This window comes from Vulpes lagopus, chromosome 13, assembly GCF_018345385.1.
Source record: "Vulpes lagopus strain Blue_001 chromosome 13, ASM1834538v1, whole genome shotgun sequence".
NCBI classification, from domain to species: domain Eukaryota; kingdom Metazoa; phylum Chordata; class Mammalia; order Carnivora; family Canidae; genus Vulpes; species Vulpes lagopus.
In genome coordinates this window covers 42,298,565-42,322,184 of record NC_054836.1, presented here as the reverse complement: position 1 = coordinate 42,322,184, position 23,620 = coordinate 42,298,565, and the positions used below count along the sequence as shown (strand labels likewise).

The window sequence follows — 23,620 nt, the reverse complement described above, 5'->3', positions numbered from 1 at the left end:
GTGGAAATGGATGTGCAATGGCTCCAAGGCAAAGTGGGTATGGGGTGGGCGACTACAGAGAAAAGATGAGAGGAACAATGCCTAATGGACAGCTCACTTCTCAATGACAAAGTTTGCCCGGGGCTGCATGCTTGTTTCAGTCTAAGGTGCTTGTATGTTGACACTGAAATGGTATAAAATATCTCTCGTCCCACTTTCTACTCGCCATGGAGATAAACTTGAGCTTATCCCAAGAAAGAATCTCCTACATTTCTGTAAATTATAATGAAAGGCTCCATAAACCAAATAGATTTTTAAAAGATCAGTTTCCCTTCACTGTATTTATCAGGCCAGCTTTCTGTGTGTTAGTTTCTAGTCTGGTTGGCATGACTCATCTAGGAAAAAAGTAATATTCTCTGTTTTCCTCATAAAAGGGTCCTGTGATCACTGGATATTACTATCCCACTCTTCTTCTTCTTCTTTTTTTTTTTTTAAATTTATATTTTTATTCATGAGAGACACAGAAAGAGAGGCAGAGACATGGGCAGAGGGAAAATCAGGCTCCTCACAGGGAGCCTGATGTGGGACTGATCCCAGGACTCCAGAGTCAAGACCTGAGCCGAAGGCAGACACTCAATCACTGAATCACCCAGGTGTCCCTACTTCCTCCTTTCTGACTCACTTTTAATTTGAAATTTTTTTCTGCTCACTTTTTATTATTTATTTATTTGAAGGCACCAACATTTTCTTCTGAACATCTTGGGAGAACTATTTCTGACAAAGCTTTAGCCAGTGCTACTGTTCATGAGGTTCATTAGTTCCTTTCAAAGTATGCGGCAAAATCAGGCTTGCTGAATTCGCATTATGCTTCAAGGCACATTATACTTCCCAGTGTTATACTAAAGCAGAGTGTCCTAACTACATCCACAAAACTCTTGAAATGCTCCTGAAATGCAAGTCAGAATGGGATGAATGATGGAAGTATGAACACAAAGGGATGTTCAAATGACCCTGTGATAGGAATCACTGCTCGGCAAGGAGAGTCCAGAAGCGAAAACTACCCTGTGGGTATAATTATCATGGTTATGAAAGCATTTAGCAAACACACAACTAGATTTTTTATCTCCCCCCCCCATATCATTTGGAAGCATGGTATTAAAATTTCTCTAATGGTTTCCAAACGTGTGGGTGAAATTTCATTTGTAAGATGGTTTAAAGAAAGCAAAAGCCTCTAATCTAATTAACTCCAAGTTTAATTTAACACTTTCCCTCAATTTACTATAAATTATCTTGAGGTTTAAAAAATTTTAAATCTGTATACATGTTGCAAGAATGTAATTAATCATCTGTAAAGCATATAAATCCCAGCAAGACACTTTGTCAAATTATCTCATCTTACCTATGATCTTTTCATCCCACCAATTTTGCTTGGTTTCTGATTTCACTGAGTTGGGATTAAATCAGTGCATCCCTCCCACTGCATAATTAGGACTGCTTTAAAACTCTGTAATTACAAACCTCAACTGTGGATTGTGTGTTGCACTCACCGTCATAACTGCCATTAGCATGGTTTTCAATTCTTCCAGAACAGTGAGGTAAAGATGTCATGTGAATAAGTTCCACTGTTATATATCTGCTATGGGTTATCTGCAGCAGTTATAGATTTGGATGGGATCCCAAACAAGATACAGAACCTGGGAAAATGCCAATGTTTCATGAATCAAAAGGAATTTTTAAGAAAAAAAAGTTTTTTTAAAAAACAATAAAACCATGAATGAAAGAGTTACTGTAAAATTTTAGAAGTATGCAATTGCAGGTTTAACTTTATAAGTGAGCACGGTCCTAATTTATTGGTCCTCTTAGAAGGGGAAAAGTATTTTGGATAGTTATCGACTCTAATTTTGATTACTTTCTACAAAGTGGAATGCTTTATTGTGTTTCAAAGCTTTATTTGGCAGCTTTTGCTTGCTTTGCTCCCAGCCTGCTCTTCCCTCCTTACCATGAACTTCCCCAGCACATTCTCCTCTCCCTCGTCATCATCAGAGCCTCGAGATGGGAGGCCCACTTAAAACCAGTATAAAGTCTTCCTTGGCCAGGAGGCTCACACTGATGAGACTCTGGTCACATATTCCCAGTTCGAAATACACAACAAAAAAGTCTTTTCATGGTGAAAAAAAACTCATAGATTTTTCTCTTTTAACGTAAAGTGTTTGTAATCCTCATACAAACAATTTCGTTTGGAATAAGCCTTTGGTATGTGGAAATTCATGTATCAAATGGTAAATTCTATTATTTGCTGGTACCCAAACTTGATTGACTAATTTAAGTCCCGTTTAGCTATTTTCAGCAAGTTTGGTTTTGTTCAATCTCTTTAGCCAATGAACGTTTCTCTGTTTTATAAATTGCTACCCTGAGAGAAACAAAAACCTGCCTCTTTCTACATAACACAATTCAGAAGCTCCAGTTAAGTTCTTGCTTGTAATTATCTAAACTATATATACATGTACACTTTGACCACTACAATTTCCTTGCTATGTGTTTCTGGATGATTATAAATGAATGGAATTGTGGTGGGAATGATCCCAGTGGCCCTTAACAACTACAATAACTCCCTTGTAATTTGCCGAAAGCAAGTGGGATTTATTTACTCCTTTTCCTGAAGTTTGTAACAAAAGCAAACAGGTAGATTTTTTTTTTTAAAACAGGTAGATTTTTGTTCAGAATCTTCAGATTAGTACATCTCAAGGCTTTGAAACCAGATAAATGCATAAGTCAGACTAAAGAAATAAGCTTTTGAAGCAAAGGGGTGGGAAAAAAGGCCCGCTTTGCACAAACCAAGAGTTCAGTCCATGTATTCCAGCAAGTATTTTCAGACAATTGTTAGCAACGGTAATGATGGATACTTTTAAAAAGAATTAGTACTGGCAGTGTGAGCTCCTCTACTGTGTGAAGATGTACTGAGGTAACAAAGAGGATTTGGGAGTAATTATAGGGCTTCTCCCTCCCTTCCTTAAATTTAGTTAGTAAATAGAGATGTCCCGCCAACTGGTTCCAGCCTGGGTGATGTTAGTTTTCAGAAATGTTCTCCTCCTTCTAGCAAGATCGCAGAGTAGCTGTTAGGTTGTGTGGCAAATGATTAACTCTGTCACTCTGGCCTCTGTATGCCAGCTTTTAAGTAGGATGGACTTCAGTCTTGCAATGGAAAAAACACCAAAGTCACCTTAAGTCTTACAGTGCGACAATTTTAATAAGTCCACACTAAAACAGGCAGTACAGTTTTGTGGTTCAACGCTTACAAGCAATCTCTTGCCTTACTTAAAATGCTTCTCCCTAAGAAGGTTTCCTGCCCTCTGTCGTCGTGGTCCCTTCACTTAAAGTAGGATGCTACCCAAGGACGTCTAAAGTGCATTTCCCTGGCGTTGAAAGCAGCCACTGCGATTCGCTTTCGGAGAGCGAGTCCTGAATCAGGGCTGGGTGTCCCGGCTGCGCAGTCCCAGTTGGGCCACCAACTCGGAGGAGGACCCTTCTCACTCCCCGGGTGGCACAAGGGATGGAGGCCACGGGAGAACTTTGGGGGGGGGGGAGAAAAAAGATAGTGATGATGATGATGCCAACTTGCTCTGTGGCAGGCCCCTTCTCCCAGCACAGATAAACACGCGATGCCCCCTTGAGTCCTGAAGCACTGAAAGCTCAGCGGACACTTCAATTTCCAGGGAAACCAAAGCGTGGAGGCCTCGTGTGCACGACTCTGAGGTTGGCGGGCGGAGACGCGGGGTGTTGGGGCGGTGCAGAGCTGGGGGGCAGGGCGGGTGGCGCGGAGAGGGGCAGGCCCGGCGCGCCCCGCTACTGCGCGTCGTCGCGGGGGTCCCCGGGGAAGGCCGCCTCCTCCGCGCCGCCCTCGGGCAGCAGAGTGGCGCGCACCTTCCTCTTCTCCTTAAAGCGCCCGGAGCGCGAGATCTTCAAGTTGCGGCGGCTGCTGCCGCCCGCCTTGTCCCCGCACAGCTTGTCGGGCCTGTGCGGCTCGCCGGGCGCGCCCAGGAGGTTGGGGTGCTGGTTCTCCCGGGAGCCGCCCGTCCAGTCCGGGCTGGGCGGCGCGGCCGGCGCGGGCTCCCCGGGCGCAGGTTGCGCGGGCGGCTGCGCCCCCGCCGCCTCCTTGCTCTTCTTCCTGCTGTTGGCCAGCGATTTCCACCAGGGCCCCGAGCCGCCCGAGCCGCCGCTGTCGGCCATGGCCCGCGGGCCGGGGCGGGGGGCTGCGCGGCCTGTGCGGGGGAAGCAAGCACAACTCGGTCACTGGGTCGGCCCAGGGCCTCCCCTCGCCCCGCCCGCCCCATCCGCGGCGCTGCGCCCCCGAGGGCGCGGGGACCAGCGGCCTCCCGGGCGCCACCGTCTGGTCTCCAGGCAGCTGGGCGCTCCCGTCCCTCAAGCCCGGGCGGGTGCAGGGGGTCCGCGCGCGGGGCGCCCCCTCCACCCCCCACCCCCGGGGAGGCTCCCGGGCGTCTGGATCGCACCTGCTCCAGAGGGAAGCTGCCCTGCCCTGTGGCCTGGACTCTCGGATGCGCACCTGGGAGGAGGGCGCGCCGAAGCGAGCAGGTCCCCGCGGGAGGTGAGCCCTGAATGTTAGACTCCCTCCTTCCGCTCCCATCAACAGTTCCAGAAATTTCCCCCAAAGCTTTTTCTCCCCCCATACGTTTCTGCTACAGGATCCTTCTCGATGTGATTCTTCGCAGGGTGGGGTGGGGGGGACTTACGTGCTCCTAAGCGCGAGGGGGCAAGCCCATGGTGTTTTGTTTCTTTTAAATTCTGCTTTGGACAACGTCTACCTGTCGCTTTCAGAGAAGCATGCGTAGACTTAGCTTCCCTTGAAAACCGCCATCCCACGCTTCCTTTTATTCCCCAGAGACCAATCTCAACGTCCCTCTGAAGCGCCCCCCCCCCGCCCCCACCGATGGCCGAGACGAGGCCAGGGGGCAAATGTCCCCTCCTCTGAGTTCTGTATTAAAACGCGCCCCGGGGGCAGCCCGGGTGGCTCAACGGTTTAGCGCCGCCTTCGGCCCAGGGCGTGACCCTGGGGACCCGGGATCGAGTCCTACGTCGGGCTCCCTGCATGGAGCCTGCTTCTCCCTCTGCCTGTGTCTCTGCCTCTCTCTCTCTCTCCCTCCCTGTGTCTCTCATGAATAAATAAATAAAACCTTTAAAAAATAAAAAAAAAATAAAAGGCACACGGGGTGGGTCTTGTGTGTTCCACGCAATTCAACTCCCGAGGTTTGGGGTCACGCATGAAAGATCCCTGGTTCGTTCGTTCTTTCTTGGCGCGATTCCTTCCTCCAGGGAGGAACCCGCTGCGCGCCACCTGGAACTCCGAGCCTTTGCGCTTCATCCCAGCTTTGAAAACCGCGCGGCGCGGGGCGCAGGGGCGGCGGGCGGCGCTGAGCCTGCGGGTGTGGGAAGCCGGACCCCGCGCGCGCTCTCTGGGCTGGGTCCGGGGCGCCGCGGAGCGCCGCCAGGTTTCCTCCGGGCTCCTTCCCATCCCACGCGCCTGGCGCTCTGGGGACTTGCGGGCGCGCGGGGCCGCGCAACTTTGGAGGTGTTGGTAGTTGGAGGTTCTGCTCCCGGAACCGCGGGGAAAGTTGGGCGCCCACGCGAGGCGGCGCGGCGGCCTCCGCAGCCGAGACCCGGGCCGGGGCTCCTCCCAGGACGCCCCGAGGGCACGCTCGGGCTGCGACTTGAAAGCAATAGAAGCTAAACCCGCCGAAAGTTCTTCCCGTCGGGAGGCGCCCACTCCCCCTGGCACCGTGGGCAGTTGGGTTTGCAAACATCCCGCTCCCTCTATCTTGCGCCTCGGAGAAGTACCCCCAAGTTATCCATCATTGGTGGCTTTTTTTTGGGGGGGGTCCTGATGGCTGCCTTCTGTCTCCCACCCTGCATTCTCTGTGCGCGAACAGGCTTTGCACTAGTTGCGCAAGGAAAAGACTGCAAATTACGCAAATGTACGCAGAGCGCCTGCGGCTCTCAACTTCTCCCCCCCCCCCGGAGCCGGGGTGGGGGAGGAGGGGTGTGTGTGTGTGTGTGGGGGGGAGCACCCCAGGTTGACACCCTGGAGTGGGGTCTGTGTTGGCCGACGCGGGATCACCCCAAATCGCTCACCTGTTCCGGCTTCCCAGGATCCCACGACTCCGGAGGGGGTGCGCTGGGGACAACCTGGAAGCCAGGCGCAGCGTCCCTCCGCGCGGTCTCGGGGAGGTCGGGCTTCTTTCTGGAAGGTGTGGGGGCCGAAATCTCTGCAGTCCCGCTAAGCCGATCGCCGCTGCTGGCCTCCGCTGGCTCCTCCAACTTGTGCGCGCCGCCTCGGTGGCGGCCGTTCTGGGCCCGCGGCGCGCTGGGCTGGGGCGGAGGGCGCCGCGCGAGCAGGTGCGGGGCTCACCGGCGCAGGTGGAAGCCGGGGCAGGCCGCCCGGGGCTCTAAGCCTTTCATCCTCGCGCGCGCCCCTCTTCCCTGCTTGGCGCCGCCCGGCAGGCGCGGGGAGGGGGCCCCTCGGAGGCTCGCTCTGGTCGGTCCCTTGCACGGGGAGAAGGCATCTATCTGCCCACCTGCTGGTTATTCGCCAAGTGATTCGAGAAACCAGAACCCCGGGGTGGGGGGCGGGGGGGGAGGAGGAGGAGGAGGAAAAAAAAAAAACAGCAGCAACAACAACAACGGAGGAGGCGGCCACAGCGGCCACAGGTGCAGGTAGGAACTTGGCGTTCCCGCCCTCCAGGGGACGAGATTGGATCGGGTCGCGGACGTGGCGCCGGCCTTGGGGTGTCTGATTGGAGGGACGCTGCGCCGCGCCGCTCGCCGGTCCGACTCCTCCAAGAAGAAGAAACGCTGGAGACCGCAGGCGGGGAGACGGAAGCCGTAGGTGGGCTCCCCCGGCCCCTGCCCTGATTTCTTTTTTTTTTCTTTTTTTTTTTTTTTTTAATTTTTATTTATTTATGACAGTCACAGAGAGAGAGAGAGAGGCAGAGACACAGGCAGAGGGAGAAGCAGGCTCCATGCACCGGGAGCCCGACGTGGGATTCGATCCCGGGTCTCCAGGATCGCGCCCTGGGCCAAAGGCAGGCGCCAAACCGCTGCGCCACCCAGGGATCCCCCTGCCCTGATTTCTTTCCTCCCTTGCTCTCCGGGGCCCCAGCCTCGACCACGCAGCCCCCAGGATTCCAGTTTCGTGACGCACAGGAGCCGCTTCAGACCCGGGCAAAATGTTGCGGAGCCGCAGGCACTTAGTTAAAAGGCGCGAGGTCGGGCTCTGTTTCCAGCGCTTTCTGGGGGGCGGGGTGGGGGCTTGAACTCCTGACTCCTCGCAGGAGCCCTAGGGACACAGGGGCTGCCGTCATCCGCACTGGACAGGCGAGGAGACCCCAGCGCTGAAAGCTACCTGGCAGCTCCAAGTTGCGTGCCTGGTGAGTGGCAGAGCCGGATTTGAACCCAGGAGCTCGGACTCCAGCTCCCGCGGGCTTCACTAGCCCGTTGGACCCAAGCCTGCCGGTCTCTGGCTCTCAAAACGACTAAGTGAGGACGTGCATTTGCTTCGCTCAGGTCTGGAAGTGCGGGGGCCGGCACTCCACCTGGGGGGCGCGCAGCAGCCCTGAGCCGCGGGGGCAAGCGAACCGGGGCGCTTCTGCAGGGCTTCCGGAGGCCTCTGGCTCCTGGGGACCCGGGGCTGCTGCTTATCGATTGGGCAGAAATATTGATTGCTGTAGGTCGTTCTCACTCCTGAAGGCAGAGGTACAACCAGCACCAGCTTCCGGGGTGCTCTTCTTTTTCAAAGCACGATTTTGATGTTCCTCGAGGTCCTGGGAAACTCCTCCCTTCGAAGGGGTGGGTATAGAGCAACCGACATCTGGGCATCTTTGTTCTGAGGACTTTGTGAAGCACAGAAATAATGAAAGGCAATGACAATGCCTTCGGAATTAGTGGAAATTAGTGGAAAGAAATAATGACAATGTGGAATTAGTGGAAAGAAATTTTTGTAGAGTATTACAATGCCTGAAATATAAAAGTATGGATACTTTATATCATTAACTTCTTAATTGGGCATTCCTGGATTTTTATTTATTTTTTAAAAGATTTTATTTATTTATTCATCACACACACACACACACAGAGGCAGAGACACAGGTAGAGGGAGAAGCAGGCTCCATGCAGGGAGCCCAACGTGGGACTCGATCCTGGGTCTCCAGGATCAGGCCTTGGGCTGAAGGCGGCGCTAAACCGCTGAGCCACTTGGGCTGCCCAACATTCCTGGATTTTTAAATGATATGCACAACGGTGTATATTTGAAAGAGATGCAATTTCGCTTATTTATTGCAATTAGTTTTAGAGAATAAGCGTTCAGTCAGGGCACCAGGACTGAAACAGGCCACCCCCCTGGGAGGGGAGGACAGGATAAGTCATCACAGTGCCACCCCATTACAGATGAAGACACTGGGTCAAGGAGGAAGGCTTAAAAAGAGGATACTTTCACAGCCTCCCTTGTAACTGGGAGTACCCAGGTGATCCAATTCTGACTCTGGGGGCCAAAAGAAGACTTCTGGAAATGTTTCTTCCCTGGATAAAGGGAGAGCCTTCTGAGAGAGGAATATTTTGTGCTATACCCTTGATTCTTACATTTAAGCACAGCGTGAGGATGTGATGCCTGGTGTTGCAGCAGCTGCCTTGCAACAGAGAGGCAACAGGCATGGGCATAAAAACCAACATGCTAAGGATGATGGCAGGGGAATGTGAGAAGTGTCTGGGTCTTGATGATATCAATAAGCCCCTGAAAGAACCCTGGAACCATCTAATTCCAGACTGTTAGTTGAGTAAGATAATATATATTCCTATGATTTAAGCACAGATTTAAATACAGTTTCCTGTTACTAGCAGCCAAAAAGTATTCCTCCCTGATACAGTCTATTAGAGGTATAGAAGAAAATGATATTGTTCAAAGGGGAAAAAGGTAGAATTGTCACATTTTAAAAAAATATTTTATTTATTTATTCATGAGAGACATGGAGAGAGAGGCTGAGACATAGGCAGAGGGAGAAGCAGGCTCCCTGGACCCCGGGATCCAACCTGATCTCAAGGCAGACACTCAACCACTGACCCACCCAGGTGCCCCAGTATTGTCACTTTTTTTTTTCCGGACCAATCTGGAAAGTTCTTCATGGAATGAGGATTCAGTGAAATGTTTAAGTGATGGGAAAGCTTATAGAGTCAGGGAATGCATCTGTAAAATAAGCCACTTTGATTGAAAAGTTAATTTATCTATCCAGTGAATAGTAGGTGACTTTTAATGCTATAGAATTTAACCGAATATACTGTTAAATTCTGAATACAGAATTTAAGTATGCTTAGAAGTATGCTTACTTTCTTAATAATATTTTATTTTGTCATTTTTTTATTTTTCAAAAATGTGTTGATGGTTTGAGTAAGGACATTTTCTTCCGTCTCTCTCCGCACCCCCCCCCCCCGCCTGCCCCACCCCTTCTCTTTCTCTCTAATTTTTTTTAACTTTATTTTTATTTATTTATTTTTTTATAAACTTTCTCTCTAATTAAATTGCTTCTTTCTCAGCTGCACTTTTAAGTGCAATAAATGATAATACTCAAACGCAAAAGAGAATGAATTCCTAGAGGGGAAGATTTGCATACTAGAAATTAAAATAAGAACTTTCAAGGTTAAACCTGGCCTTTGCAATCCTAGCAAACCTGGCATTCCTTTGGAGGCTGGAAAATTGATTATTTTCCTTTAAAGCATTTATAGTGGAAACTGGGTAATGGTAAACACATAATGAGAAAATTTAAGAAATACAGCTAATCAAAATGAAGAAAATAAAGATCATTTATATTCTTCTCATCCAGGACTAACACAGTTAACGTTGGGGTAAGCTTAGTCCTTCTTTATTTTTGCCCCTATTTTTACATTTACTCTTTTCATCTCCCTCCCTTCATTCCTTTATTTTTTTTTTTTAAGATTTATTTATTTATTTTAAAGAGAGAAAGAGTGAGAGAGCTTGTGTGGGCATGCACACAAGGGGAGGGGAAAGGGGAATGGGCAGAGAGACAGAGGATCTCAAGCAGACTCCCTGCTGAGTGAAGAGCCCCTCTGGGTCTTGGGGGGCATCTCACCACCTTGAAATCATGACCTGAGGCGAAATCAAGAATTGGATGTGTAACTGGCTGAGCCAGCCACATGCCCCCCTTCATTCCTTTCTTTTACGGATGCTTCCATTTTTTGAAAATTAGATGCTCATCTCCCATATGGCCTTTTCCTTTCTAGTCACCAGTGTCCTGGTAGTTTGATATTCCTTTTCTCCTTTCCATGTTTTCACAGTGTTGCTGGACTTAGTTTATAAACTTCAGAGAGTGGGCCTTAACGCCTGTGCCTGAAGTTGGGATCCGCTTTTTGTAGCGTCTCGTCCTGTACCCTGCTAGGTTAACACAAATGCATATTATAGAAGTAGGCAGATTGCAAGTCACAAAATATTACTAGTCTCTTTGGTTTTACGCTTGACCTGAGCAAGGCCGATGAGTACGGTGGCACCTCTCTCTGAAATTCAAGCAACACCAGCTGACTCTTCCTAACTTCCTACTCCTACTTGTCAATCTTGTTTCTTTGTATTCTTGGATATTATTGTATACTCCTCATTTTCATTTGGAAACTCTTGCTATGAAGATTTAAGGCCTAAAGCAAAGGCGGCTTATAGAAAGAGTTTTCAGGATTTTAGTTAGGGGCATTACCAGACAGGATTCCTTTGCACTAAGTTCATGGCTTGAGGAGTTTGGGGCGATGAAAGCCAGGGATCTATGTGAGCCCTATGAACTCGTAGTCACACCTTCTGGGAACAAATGCATTCCTGATCTAAACAGATCCCCCTAGCAGATCTCTCCTGTTCTAAAGCAGCTTGATTGTCCGTGCAGACCTGTGGAGGGTGGGAAAAATGAGGACATCTTACTTCTAAGTGGCCCAAGCCCTGAGGTTGGTTATGGCCCTTTAGGGAACAACAGAAGGATTGTTCTGCTTTTGGGTGAGCCCTATGCCTATAATTCTGTCCCTTTTGTTGCATGAGGCTATCAAAAACTGAATTCATTTTGGTGCCCAGTTTGTTTTTAGCAGGGGAGTTCATCCAAATAACAGCTGCTTCTGACAGGAATGGGTATGTTTTAATTATATTGTAAGTTGTTTCCTTGGTGTTTGTTCCCACCATTAGGTATAATTTTCTTATTTGTTTATTGTGTCTGACTCCCTTGCTAGAAAAGGAATTCCATTTTATTGAATGATCATTTATATAGTGATCATAACAATTCCTATGTGTGAGGTACAGTTCTGTTTATTAACTCACTTAATCCCCAAAGCCCTGTGAAGTAGGCCCCGTTATGATTATAGACGAGGTAATTGAGACACTAAGCATTTATGTGGCTTGCCCCAAGTCACCCAGCTGGTAAGCATCAGAGCCAGCACTTGACCCTGGGGAACTTGGCTTGAGAGTCCAGGAACCGAACTAGTCCCTGTGCCATGTGTCTCTCTGCATGAGCGCCAAGACATGTCATTAATGAAACTTCAGGACGTGGCATGTTGCCGGGCAATAAAAGTTCTTGATATTGTTGAAGGAGTGACCATCAAATGCATAAATGTAAATGCTTTGTTGGTTGTAATATGACTGACTTATAAAAAGAAATGCTATGAAAATGGCAATGTAATAAAATGTCAATCGGCTATTACATGTAATAATAACCTGATTTTAATTCTGAGATGTGAGTAATGTGAGTGGACCCAATTATCTGATACGTTTTTGTTGTTCTTGTTACAAAATTGGAAGACCACTCTCATGTTGCAACCCTTTGAAGGAGATGCATTAGGTGGTAGGACATGAATGGGGTAGAGTGATGTAACACCAGAGGATGGTTGCTAAGATTTTATTAAATATTGTATTTAAGGAATAAATGAATGATCTAGAGGACACGACGTCTTGAAACAAGGAAGACTCCACAGCACATCCTGACTCAGGAAATAAAAAAGGTAATTCAACTTTATTGTTTGTTAGAAAATCATTGATGTAAATAAAAATCATGTGTTACCATCCAAGATAATGTTCTCTGGCTGGTCACCTGTTTCCAGGTCAGGGCTGGGGTAAACCAGCTCCCCTAAAAGGCGACCTGCTATCGGCTGTTGTTAATTTCTCTTTTCAAGGGGTTGGTTTGGTTATGCTCCATTAGCCAGGTTACATTTTCTTTTTTGTGGTTTGTCTGTGGGTCAGCTCACTACGTCACGCATACAGGTAGAAGGTGAATATGTGATGGAAGGGTAACATGACGCAGGAGGTAAATCTTTTGGTTTCCCCATCTGCATCGAGGCCAATGTCAAACTTACATAGTTAGAAAGAAACAGCTAAGAAACAGCTGCCTTTATCAGTGTCAGGCTGTCAGAGGAGGAAAGTTTTGGGACTCAGCTCTGCTCGGTGCTCACAGAGGGAAATCTCACACTGCACATTCTTAGTGAGTGTTTAGGTTTATCCATTTGATGTCATTTCATTTACATAGTGGGAGAAATTTGCTGAAACTGCAGCTCTGAACCTTTTATAACAGTGGCAAGTTTGAAATTCCTGCCATGGGCTTTTCACTTTATTGTGGGCTTATCCAAAAGTGGATAGTATTCTTTTCACTTTTTTTTTTTTTTTTAATGGCAGAAGAACCTTGAGGATAGCTCCGGTAAGTCTGACAGTTTTATCCTGAAAGCTGAAGCGATTTGCTCAAGGTCACAAGACTTTAAGAGGTGGAGTTATTTTGATTTGGTTTTAGTTACTCTGTCCCTAAAACAGTGTTCTTCTCATATTGCTATTTGAATCTCATATTGCCTTTTAATTGATCATTAGATCAATAGACATTTGTTGGTTTCAAGACTATTACATCAAAAGAGACTGTCATACTTTAAAAATTCTGATGAGGTCAGTGTCTTCTGAGTTTCCCGCTTGGAACAATGCTAAATCATATGTGGCTGTTTAAATATTAAAGCCCTATGGAATCACAGAGCACTCAAAGCTCAAATTAACGCTGGGAATTGTAATTACATACATTTCTTGTGAAAAGACTTGATGGTTGGTTTGAATTACTAGCTGTGTGGCTTTGGGAAAATCTTTAGTCTTAATATCTTTAGGCTCTGGTTTCCTTAAATGTAAAGTGGGGATAATTCTATCTACTTCTCTGGGTGGTTGCCAAGATAAAAGTAGACAATACATTTATTAAAGTCTCTTGCACTGTGCCTGACATATAATAGGCACTCGGCAAATGTTAGTTTCTCCTTGACTAATTTCTTTCATTGGCTGTGTGGGAAAATTATGTGAACAAACTGTATAAATCAATCACTTCTAAGGGCTTTTTGAAAATAATTATAGAGAGTCTTGAGAAAGCACTGTCATCCTTGTTGGTTGGGGTCAGATTTTTCTCCCCCTCCTAAGAACATAATGATAAAATTTACTGGAGAGTATTTAATACACAATAATTTGCTCTGAATCTGACTTTTTTCAGGAACACACTTAATGATGAAATCAAATCTAGCAGAAGTTTTCTGTGTGTGATTCAAGAATGCTCTTTATCCTGTCTGCACTGAAATTGCATTACCTGTAGTTAAAGAAGGAAGTGTGTTCAGTTAAGCTTGGAAGCAATGTTACCAGAAAAGGATTAGCAAATCATAAGACAAAATCCTTAGAAGTAAGGTCACTAGCAGGCGGTGGCTAGGGCACAAGCCAAGGAATAGGTTTCACATGTGCTGCCCCATTAGTTCCTGGAATCTTGATATATAACCTGCATCAGCAAATCGTGCCCGAAGGAGGGAAAGAACAAGAGCATCGTGTCCTCTGCTGTGTTAGACAACATGGCACTACTTCTTGGTTGCAAAAATTAGCTTTTATTTTATTAAAGTGACACATGCACTTGTAGGGTAAAAGCCAAATGTTATTAAAGGGCTTATAGCCAATTATGGGAGTTTCTTGTCTCATTCCTTCCCTTGGTCCCTTCCCCAACCACTTTCAACAATTTTGGCTTTTCATTCCTGGCATTAACACATCTCTATATTTCTAAATAATATGTATATTATGCTCTCTTTTGATTTATCAATATTTGACATCCTCTGTTAGTTTCTTATTATGGTACTTGAGGACTTGGTTCTCTTATACTGTGCCTTCTGTTTCCCTCTCCCAGTTTCCCACTAGAGTCATATTACAGGCTTTGTTCAGTGAACTGTTCCATGTTTATATTATTGTGCCCGTATAAATATTGTTCAGACTGAGCATTATAGTGTACAGATCACTGTATTTGCTTTCTTATTTATGTCCTTTCCTGAAGTTAATAATGGCCCTCTTCCTCCCTTTCAGTGGGTCCTCTTTCTAATTCTTTCTTATGCCTCTCAGTGGTTTTTTGGTACACTTTTCTACAAGTCCAATCAAATCAATATGTGTGTGCTCCATTTTAGTTTTCCCCAAGGTATCACTCCTGGACACCTCCATCTCCTCCCATATGAAACGATCTCTCTCCCTGGCCTGCTTCACTGCCTCTTCCTGGGAATGCCTTGAGTTGGATTTCCTATTTCCTGGACTTTGAGTGCCTTCTTTCCTGCTGGACTCCCTGGCTTTGGTGATGGTCAGATGGTGCTTCTGCAGAAGGCATGGTGATGGCAGTCCTCGGTATGGCTGTCTCTTTCATGTGTTTCCGCCTGGACTGTATCTTCTGTGCCTTGCACACAGCTATCCTCCTGGGACCTCCTTCCACCCTTATTTGGGAGAGTTCCTTTGTGCAAAGGCACTCAGTGAACCTTGCCTCACCCATTTCACTGTAATTAATTCAAAATGGATCATGGATTTTATTTTTTTATATTAATTTTTTAGTTTTGTCATTAAAAAAAAATTTTGCTCAAATTCAATTTGCCAACATATAGTATGACACCCAGTGCTCGTCCATCAAGTGCCCTCCTCAGTGCTCATCACCCAGTGACCCCATCCCCCCTCCCCTCCTCCCCTTCTGCAACCCTTTGTTTCCCAGAGTCAGGAGTCTCTCATAGTTTGTCTTCCTCTCTAATTTTTCCCCACTCAGTTTCCCTCCTTTCCCTTATAATCCCTCTCACTATTTCTTATAGTCTGCATATGAATGGAGCCATATGATGATTGTCTTTCTCCAATTGACTTATTTCACTCAGCATAATATCCTCCAGTTCCATCCACATTGATGTAAATGGCGGGTATTCATCTTTTCTGATGCCTGAGTAATATACCATTGTGGAGATATATAAGATGTGGGGGATATATATATACATATATATATATACACTCATATACACACACACACACACATATATATATATATATACACACACACACACACATATATATATATATATATATATATATATATATATATATATATAATGTTTCTTTCTGGAAGGTGTGTTTGCAAAAATTATATATCCCTTCATCTTCTTTATCCATTCATCTGGGATCATGGTTTTTTTTGGGGGGGGGGAATCATGGTTTTTAAATGTAAAACTATACAACTTTTGGAATAAAATATAGAACCTCTTTGCAATGTAGGGCAAGGTGAAGGATTCTTAGACACAGCTAAAGCATGATCCATAAAGTAAAAAATTACTAAATTGGACTTCATCAAAACTAAAAACCTTTTTGTTCTAAAAAAGACTCTGTTAAGAGGAACTGAAGACAAACTGCAGACTAGGGGAAAATAGTTGCAAACCACATATCTGACAAGGGCCTTATCCCTATAATATATAAAGGACTCTCCAAATTCAATAGTAAAAAAAATCCAGTTATAAAATAGGCAATAGGACACCTGGGTAGCTCAGTCAGTTAGGCATCTACTTCTTGATTTTGGCTCAGGTTATGGTCTCAGAGTTGTGAGATTCAGCTCCATGTGGTGCTCTGTGCTAGGCGTGGAGCCTAAGATTCTCTCTCTCCCTCTCCCTCTGACCCTTTTGCCCCCCCACCCCCACCCCACATGCGCTCTCCCTCTTAAAAAATAAATAAAAATAAATAAAATGGGCAAGAGACACGAACGGATGTTTTACTAAACTGGAGACACAGGTGACAGATGAACACATGAAAAGATGTGCAGCATCATTACCCATTAGCAAAATGCAAATTAGAATCACAATGAGATACCAGTAGGCACTTATCAGAATGGATAAAATATAAAATAATGGCAACACCAAATGCTGGTGAGAATGTGGAGAAACGGAATCACTTTTTTTTTTTTTTGCATGTTTCTAGCAGTAGGCAAAAACCTGGAAACAACCCAAATGTCCGTCAATAGGGAAATGTATAAACAACCTGTGGTCTATCCATACTTCAGAACGCTGTTAACAAGAGATTGAAATGAACTCTTAATACATGCTACAACTTGGACGAATCTCAGAATAATGATGTTGAGTGAAAGAAGCCAGACCAGAATAGGGTACATGCTATATGATTCCACTTGTATAAAATTCTAGGAAATGCAACCTAATATATGGGACAGAGTTGGATAGGGAGAGAAATGAGAGAGAGAGATTTTAAAAGATCACAAGAAAACTTTTGGGGGTGATAGAATGTCAAATGGTGTGGCTGCCCGGGAAAACAGTTGGGTGTTGCCTTAAAAAAATAAATATGCCAATGTGACCCAGCAGTAGCACTCCTGGGCATTTATCTCAGAGAAGTGAAAACATGCACTCACACACACATGAACCTGTATGTACGTGAATGTTCATATGGCTTCATTTGTAATAGCCCCAAACTAGAAACAATCCAGATGTCCTTCCTTTGGGTGAAGGGTAAAACTGTGGTAACTCCATACCATGGAATACATCTCAGCAATAAAAATGGGACAAACTCTTGATATACACAACCACTTTGATGCATCTCCAGAAAATTATGCAGAGTGAAAGGAGCCAATGCCAAAAATGTTACATACTGTTTGATTCCACTGATTTAATGTTCTCAGAATGACAAAATTATAGATCTGGAGAACAGGTATTTGTAGGGGACAGGGTTGGGGAGTGGTCTTGGGGGTGGGCATAGGTACAAAGAGACAGCAGGAAGAAGTTAGATTATATCTTGATTTTGGTGGTGATTATCCAAATCTGTACATGGGATAACACTGCATCCAGCTACACTCACACACATGTATATGTGAATACAAATGTGGGCTTAGACAGTTGTGGAAGCTGAATAGGGTCTGTAGTCTTGTCAACTCCGTTTCTTGGTTTTGGTAATGTACTATAGTTATAGAAGATGTCACCACTGGGGAAGCAGAGTGGATGGTACTTCAGACTCTTTACTGTTTCTTAACTTTCAATTACTTCAAAAATAAAAAGTTTAAAACACTCAGCACCTAGTGGAGTGAAAAGCAGGACTGTCTGGTGATGGCTCTAGGGCTCTTTCTCTTTCCCACAGTGGGAAAGACTGTGCCAGGACTCAATTTCTCACAGGACCAGGAGCCTCCAGGAAGTTCACGTGCTAGGCAAGCTGCAGCCTGAATCTAAAATTTTCTTTCCTCTCATGCAAGGCCATTCTTACCTTTTCCCTATAAAAGGGTGCCCTGCAGCTCAACACACAGTGTTGTGTTCATCTGGGCCTCTACTCAAGATGTCTCTCTACTGAGTACTTGGAGAAGGGGACTCTGTTCTTGCTAATCCTTCTTGCCATGAGTTCCAGCCCATTCTAAGTGCTGCATATTGGTGTGTGCCCATGCTCTTTGATCTACAGACCTGAAGGTGGAAAGGCAGGGAGCCAGGTGGACAAATGGGGCAGAAGGAAGAGCCACTGCCAAGACTCTCCAAGGCAGGAGTGTGCCTAGCATGTCTGGGTCTGAAATGCAGTGAGTGTAGGCATTAGTAGCAGGAGGGGTGATCAGAGCACTGATAGGAATCCAGATAAGTCATTTCTGTAAGCCTCGTGTGCCACTGTGAAGACTGGCTTTTATTATAAGTGATGTGGGAAACCAACAGAGGATTCTAGGCAATGTGGGGACCAGAACTCACATTTTCACAGGATCCCTCTGATTGTTGGACCAGGGTAGGCTCCTGCAAGCCGGAGGCAAGGGTAGAAAAAGCTGACTTAGGAGGTGGTTATGGGCATGTGAAGCCAATAGGCTTCCCTGCTATTCTGTTGGTGGTAGGTGAGAAGAATGGAGTCAGGGATGACAGTGTCAGCGTACTCCTTTCACGTTGCATGAGCTAGAAGCACTGGGAGGGTTTTAGAAATACTTATAGAGTCATAGTCTGTATTTTCTTTCATTACTCAATACTGAGAACTATTTCCAAGTCAGCTACTGTGAACCATTTCCAAGTTAATAAACTTAGGAACATATTCTTTTTAATGATCAAGTAGTATCCATTAGGTAGCAATGCCATGGGTGACTTAACAAATCCATTGTTGATAGGCATTATATTTATTTTTCAGTTTTCCTGAAATGGTGAATTCTGGAAAAAATTATGCTGAGTGAAATAAGTCAATTGGAGAAGGACAAACAGTGTATGTTCTCATTCATTTGGGGAATATAAGTAATAGTGAAAGGGAATATAAAGGAAATATATAAAAGAAATGTTGGGAAATATCAGGAAGGGAGACAGAACATAAAGACTCCTAACTCGGGGAAACGAACTAGGGGTGGTGGAAGGGGAGGAGGGCGGGTGTTGGAGGGGAATGGGTGACGGGCACTGAGGTGGACACTTGACGGGATGAGCACTGTGTGTTTTTCTGTATGTTGGTAAATTGAACACCAATAAAAATTAATTTAAAAAAATCGAGTGATCTCATAGCCTTTGACAATAGATAATAATCTGTCAGGCGAATCTGCACTTTTGTTTATTTCTTACAACTAGATAATCTATTTTAAACTGCTAAATATTTATTTTCAAAATCTGCCTTTTTTTTCTGTTTGTCAGAGTAATATATCTTTGTTTAAAAATATATATGTTACAGGATTTTGAATGAGACTTTTCTTGTTGTCACCAAGTTTCAACCAAGGCCCCAAAGACTGAGAACAATAGATGATAGCCTAAAGGTGCAGAGAATGCTAAGAATAAGAAAAATTTTTGTGACCCTTAGTTTAGCACCCATCTTGGTGGATATATATAGGGGGATACAGAGGAGTGAGAAAGAAGCTTTTTAAATTGAAATTCAATTAACATATAGTATATTATTAGTTTCAGAGGTAGAGGTCAGTGACTAATCAGTTTTATATAATACCCAGTGCTCATTACATCACATGCCCTTCTTAATGCCCATCACCCAGTTACCCCAGCCCCCAACCCCCTCCCCTCCAGCAACCCTCAGTTTGTTTCCTATGATTAAGAGTCTCTTATGATTTGTCTCCCTCTCTGATTTCATCTTGTTTTATTTTTCCCTCCCTTTCCCTATGCTCCTCTATTTTGTTTCTTAAATTCTATATATGAGTGAGGTCATATGATAATTATCTTTCTCTGATTGACTTATTTTGCTTAGCATAATACCCTCTAGTTCCATCTGTATGGTTGCAAATGGCAAGATTTCATTTTTTTTGATGGCTGAGTAATATTCCATTGTGTATGTATCCCACATCTTCTTTATCCATTCACCTGTCAGTGGGCATCTGGGCTCTTTCCATGGTTTGGCTATCGTGGACATTGCTGCTATAAACATTGGAGTGCAGGTGCCTCTTCAGATCACTGCATTTGTATCTTTGGGATAAATCCCCAGCAGTGCAATTGCTGGGTCATAGGGTAGCTCTGTTTTTAACTTTTTGAGAAACCTCCACACTGTTCTCCAGAGTAACTGCGCCAGCTTGCATTCCCGCCAACAGTGTAAGAGGGTTCCCCTTTATCTGCATCCTCGCCAACATTTGTGGTTTTCTGACTTGTTAATTTTAGCTATTTTAACTGGTGTGAGGTGGTATCTCATTGTGTTTGGATTTGTATTTCCCAGATGAGCAAAAGGTTTAATAGGATTTTATTTAGAGAGAGAACTTTTGAGTGCTATGGGAATGTTCTTTGATGAAGGAAAGACTAAACTTGGGGAAGTTTCACAGAACCTCTCTGAGAGCTTAATGTGTGTCTCCTAGAGTTTGGGGACTTTAAATGACCTGATTGATGCTAAAGGTAAAAGGAGAGGGCTATGGTGAGGGGAATGATCTGCTCTCTACCAATGATGTGGAAGAGGTACATGCATTTCTGCAGGCTAAATGGGACTCCAGGAAGGCTTAGACGTGCAAGGGACCCAAGCCAGGCTTGGTGATCCAAACAGAGACCGATGTTGGGAGGACAGGGGGTCCTTGGGAAACTAGCACTGTACAGTTTAATGAATCCTGTAGGAGGAGGCAGTGCTGTGTGAGGGAGCCAATGGGAGATTTCTGCTAAAACAGCCAGATAGAAGGAACCCGGGACCTCAGTGAGTATGCAGCTACCATTTTAGACCCATAGCTTCCACCTGGAATTTTAAATGACAGAGAAATACATTTCCGTCTCATGTAATCCATTGTACTTTGGGTTCTCTGATACTTGCAGCTGAAACTAAAACTACCTACCTTATGAATCCTATTCAAATGCTTTCAGAGAAAAAAATAATGTTATGTCACTTTACTTATGAGACAGGAAATTGAATAAGGACTGGTCAAGCAAAGATAGTTATAGAGCAATTTCAATTTCGCATGTAAGGCTTGATGTAAAATTCTAAAATAGAAAAGAGTGAGCTAATGCACAGTTCTTTAAAGCACCATATTAATACATATGACTAGATAAAAGTTTTCCTAAAATTATATAGGTAGTTTCTGTGGAAAACAGTATGGAGGGTCCTTGAAAAATTAAAAATAGAATTACCATATGATCCAGTAATTCCATTATGATCTACCTAAAGAATACAAAAACAGTAAGTCAAAAAGATATGTGCATCCCTATGTTTATTGCAGCATTATTTACAATAGGCAAATTATGGAAGCAGCCCAAGTGCCACTGACAAATGAGTGGATAAGGAAGATGTGTTATTCATACACAATGGAATATTGCTCAGCCATAAAAAAAGAATGAAATCTTGCCATTTGCAACATAGATGAATCTAGAGGGCATAATGTTAAGTGAAATAAGTCAGAGAAAGACAAAAAGTACCATATGATTTCACTCATATGTGGAATTTAAGAAACAAAACAAGCAAAGAAAAAAGAGAGACAAATGAAAAACCAAGAGTCTTAACTATAAAAAACAAACTATTACCAGAGGGGATGTGGGTAGGGGCATGGGTGAAATAGGTGATGGGGTATAAGAGCACACTTACCATGATGAGCCCTGAATAATATAGAGACTTGTTGGATCACTATATTGTACTGATTTTTTATTCTGAATTTCTAAATTCTTTTGATGCAGGGCCAATATGGTGGAAGTGAAAATTTTAAAGAGCTGAGTGATGGAGTCCTGGGTGTGTTCATCAGGAGCCTTGGCTATGGGCAGTAGATCACATGCTAGCCGGCTTTAGCAGAAAGGATCTGTTACAGGCCACTAGGTAGTTATTGAATCTTCGGGATTAGTTTATTTGTTGACAGATGGCATTCGGAGCCAGAGTGGTTGTGATGGACTGTGGATAAAGTAGGGCAAGAAGCAGCGCTGCGGGCATGCCAAGGGATTTGGACAGTTAAGAGGGAGAATGGGCAAAGGAGCCAAGCAGAGGATGGGGGTGAGGGTGGTATCACAGCAGCCAAGAAAGGAAGGGGTTTGAGAGGAAGGGAGTGGTCCACTGTGCCAGCCACTGAGAAGCCCAGTAAGTGGAAACCTGAAGCTTTAGGGTGGTCGTTGGGGTTCCAGGGAGAGCGCTTGGGGGCGGGGGCAGCACTGGAGCTGGACAGGGTGGTGTGAAGGTGTGTGACGGCACCTCTGCACCTGCTCCCACGCCAATTAGCCTCGCCGATAACCCTGTGAGGTTGGTGGGTCAAGCAGGCAGGCAGGCATTAGTTTTCACATTTCAAAGGGGAGAAACCTGAAGCTCAGAAATGTTAAAAGCCTCAATCTGTGACCGAGCCAGGCCTTGTGGCTCTAAATCCAGTGCTCTTACAGGGCTACCATGCTGTCTTTCCACCACATCCCACCACCGGCCAGGTGTGGCTTGACTTTACAAACTCAGGGGCAGTAACTGGCTAAAATTCCTTGATTCTAATTTGCTAAGCAGCAATAAGGGATAGTGCTTGAGAGTGTAGAAGAAAGGATACTAATGGTCTCAGCATTCTCCTAAGAGTTTCCCCAAGTGGTTGAGTTTTTATTTTTTTATTTTTTTATTTTTTAATTTTTTTTATTTTTTTTATTTTTTTTATTTTTTTTATTTTTATTTTATTTTTTTTTTTTGGTTGAGTTTTTAGACAAACGTTTGTACGTACAAACGTTTGTTCCATGCCCTAGATATTATAGTGAGTGTTATATGTAGGTGACCTTAAGTCTCACAAACTTCATGGAATAGGTGCCAATAGTAGTTCATTATGATGACAAAGAAAAAAGCTTAGTAAGTAAAAGAACTTTCCCTAAGTTACACTCAGAAAGTGGTAGAGCTCGGAGTAACCACAGGGGGTCACAGGGACAGCCCTGACCTCCTCTAGTCTACATTGCCCTGGATCCTAGCCAAAGAGAGCTACCATTTGCTGTATAACCCACAAAACTAAAGACTTAGATTTTCAGAGTCTCCTAACTGAATTATTTTCACAATTGTTCCTACTGGGTAGAAGAAGAAAGAATATGGTAAAGATTAGGTGATGGGATACCTGGGTGGCTCAGTGGTTGAGTGTCTGCCTTTGGCTCAGGGCGTGATCCTGGAGTCCGGGATCGAGTCCCATGTCAGGCTCCATGCATGGAGCCTGCTTCTCCCTCAGCCTGTGTCTCTGCCTCTCTCTCTCTCTCTCTCTCTCATGAATAAACAAATAAAAATCTTTTAAAAAAAGGTTTGCATGCCTCCTGTGCCAGTTAGGGGCTGGGGTAGAATGGTGAGCAGAGCGGACCAGAAGCTTCCAGTTGAGACAATATTTTATTAGAGTCCGTTCTATGATTATGGGGGTGAGGCCCATGGAGACCTTGGTCTATGGGTATGGAAGGTCCTCTGCAACCTATGAGAGATCAAACAACCTTCCCAATACTGCAAAACCATTGCCCCCTTTTTGTTAACAAATCTTGATTTGCTCCATGTAGTCAAACACCTTGGAGAGGGTGCCTTTATCTCCAGTTCAGGTGAAACCGTGGTTGTTTTAAACCAGGTCTTCTCAAATTTATCCTCCACTGGAATCACTCAGCGGACCTGTTGAAAACAGATTGCCAGATCCCAGCCCCAGGTTCAATAAGTCAGGCCTGAGGCGTGACATTTCTAACAAGACCCAGGTCACGATGTTGCTGGCCACGGGACTCTGCTTTGTGAAACGCTGGTCTACGCTAACCGGAGTGATCTCTTTTCCTTTCCTAGTTACTGGCTTAGCCATAAGCATGTACTGCACTTCTGGCCAGTCAGGTGCAAAGGGATGTTTGTTGGGGGAAAAGATTCTCTGGCTGTAAAATGGGACACACAAGACACACATGGAAAGAATGACATTGTCCTGCTTGAGTAGAAAAACAGCACCAGCCTTGGAAATGCCTTACAGTTGGA

At 44.9% G+C, this 23,620-nt stretch overlaps 1 protein-coding gene and 1 long non-coding RNA gene across 8 annotated transcripts in view; one reads left to right on the top strand and one right to left on the bottom strand.

Annotated features, from left to right (window-relative positions):
• Window positions 1-3,200: 3,200 nt before the first annotated feature.
• On the bottom strand, window positions 3,201-6,591 carry PRR15 (proline rich 15). Of its 3 annotated transcripts, XM_041728086.1 has the most exons (3): window positions 6,124-6,591; window positions 4,728-4,805; window positions 3,201-4,238 (listed from the first exon to the last, which is right to left on the bottom strand). In XM_041728086.1, the coding sequence occupies exon 3, from the start codon at window positions 4,204-4,206 to the stop codon at window positions 3,823-3,825; it is 384 nt and encodes a 127-aa protein (XP_041584020.1). In that variant the 5' UTR covers window positions 4,207-4,238; window positions 4,728-4,805; window positions 6,124-6,591; the 3' UTR covers window positions 3,201-3,822. The 3 variants fall into 3 exon arrangements, with proteins under 3 accessions (XP_041584020.1, XP_041584018.1, XP_041584019.1); XM_041728084.1 differs by lacking the exon at window positions 4,728-4,805 and having other exon boundaries at window positions 6,124-6,584; XM_041728085.1 differs by lacking the exon at window positions 6,124-6,591 and having other exon boundaries at window positions 4,728-4,919.
• Window positions 6,592-6,778: 187 nt separating this feature from the next.
• LOC121474914 overlaps window positions 6,779-23,620 on the top strand; it is a 38,281-nt gene continuing 21,439 nt past the window's right edge. For 2 of the 5 annotated variants that reach the window (XR_005983576.1, XR_005983573.1), the window contains exons 1-2: window positions 6,779-6,877; window positions 11,937-12,018. This is a non-coding gene — a long non-coding RNA (uncharacterized LOC121474914). The other 3 variants (XR_005983575.1, XR_005983574.1, XR_005983577.1) reach the window with 3 other exon arrangements.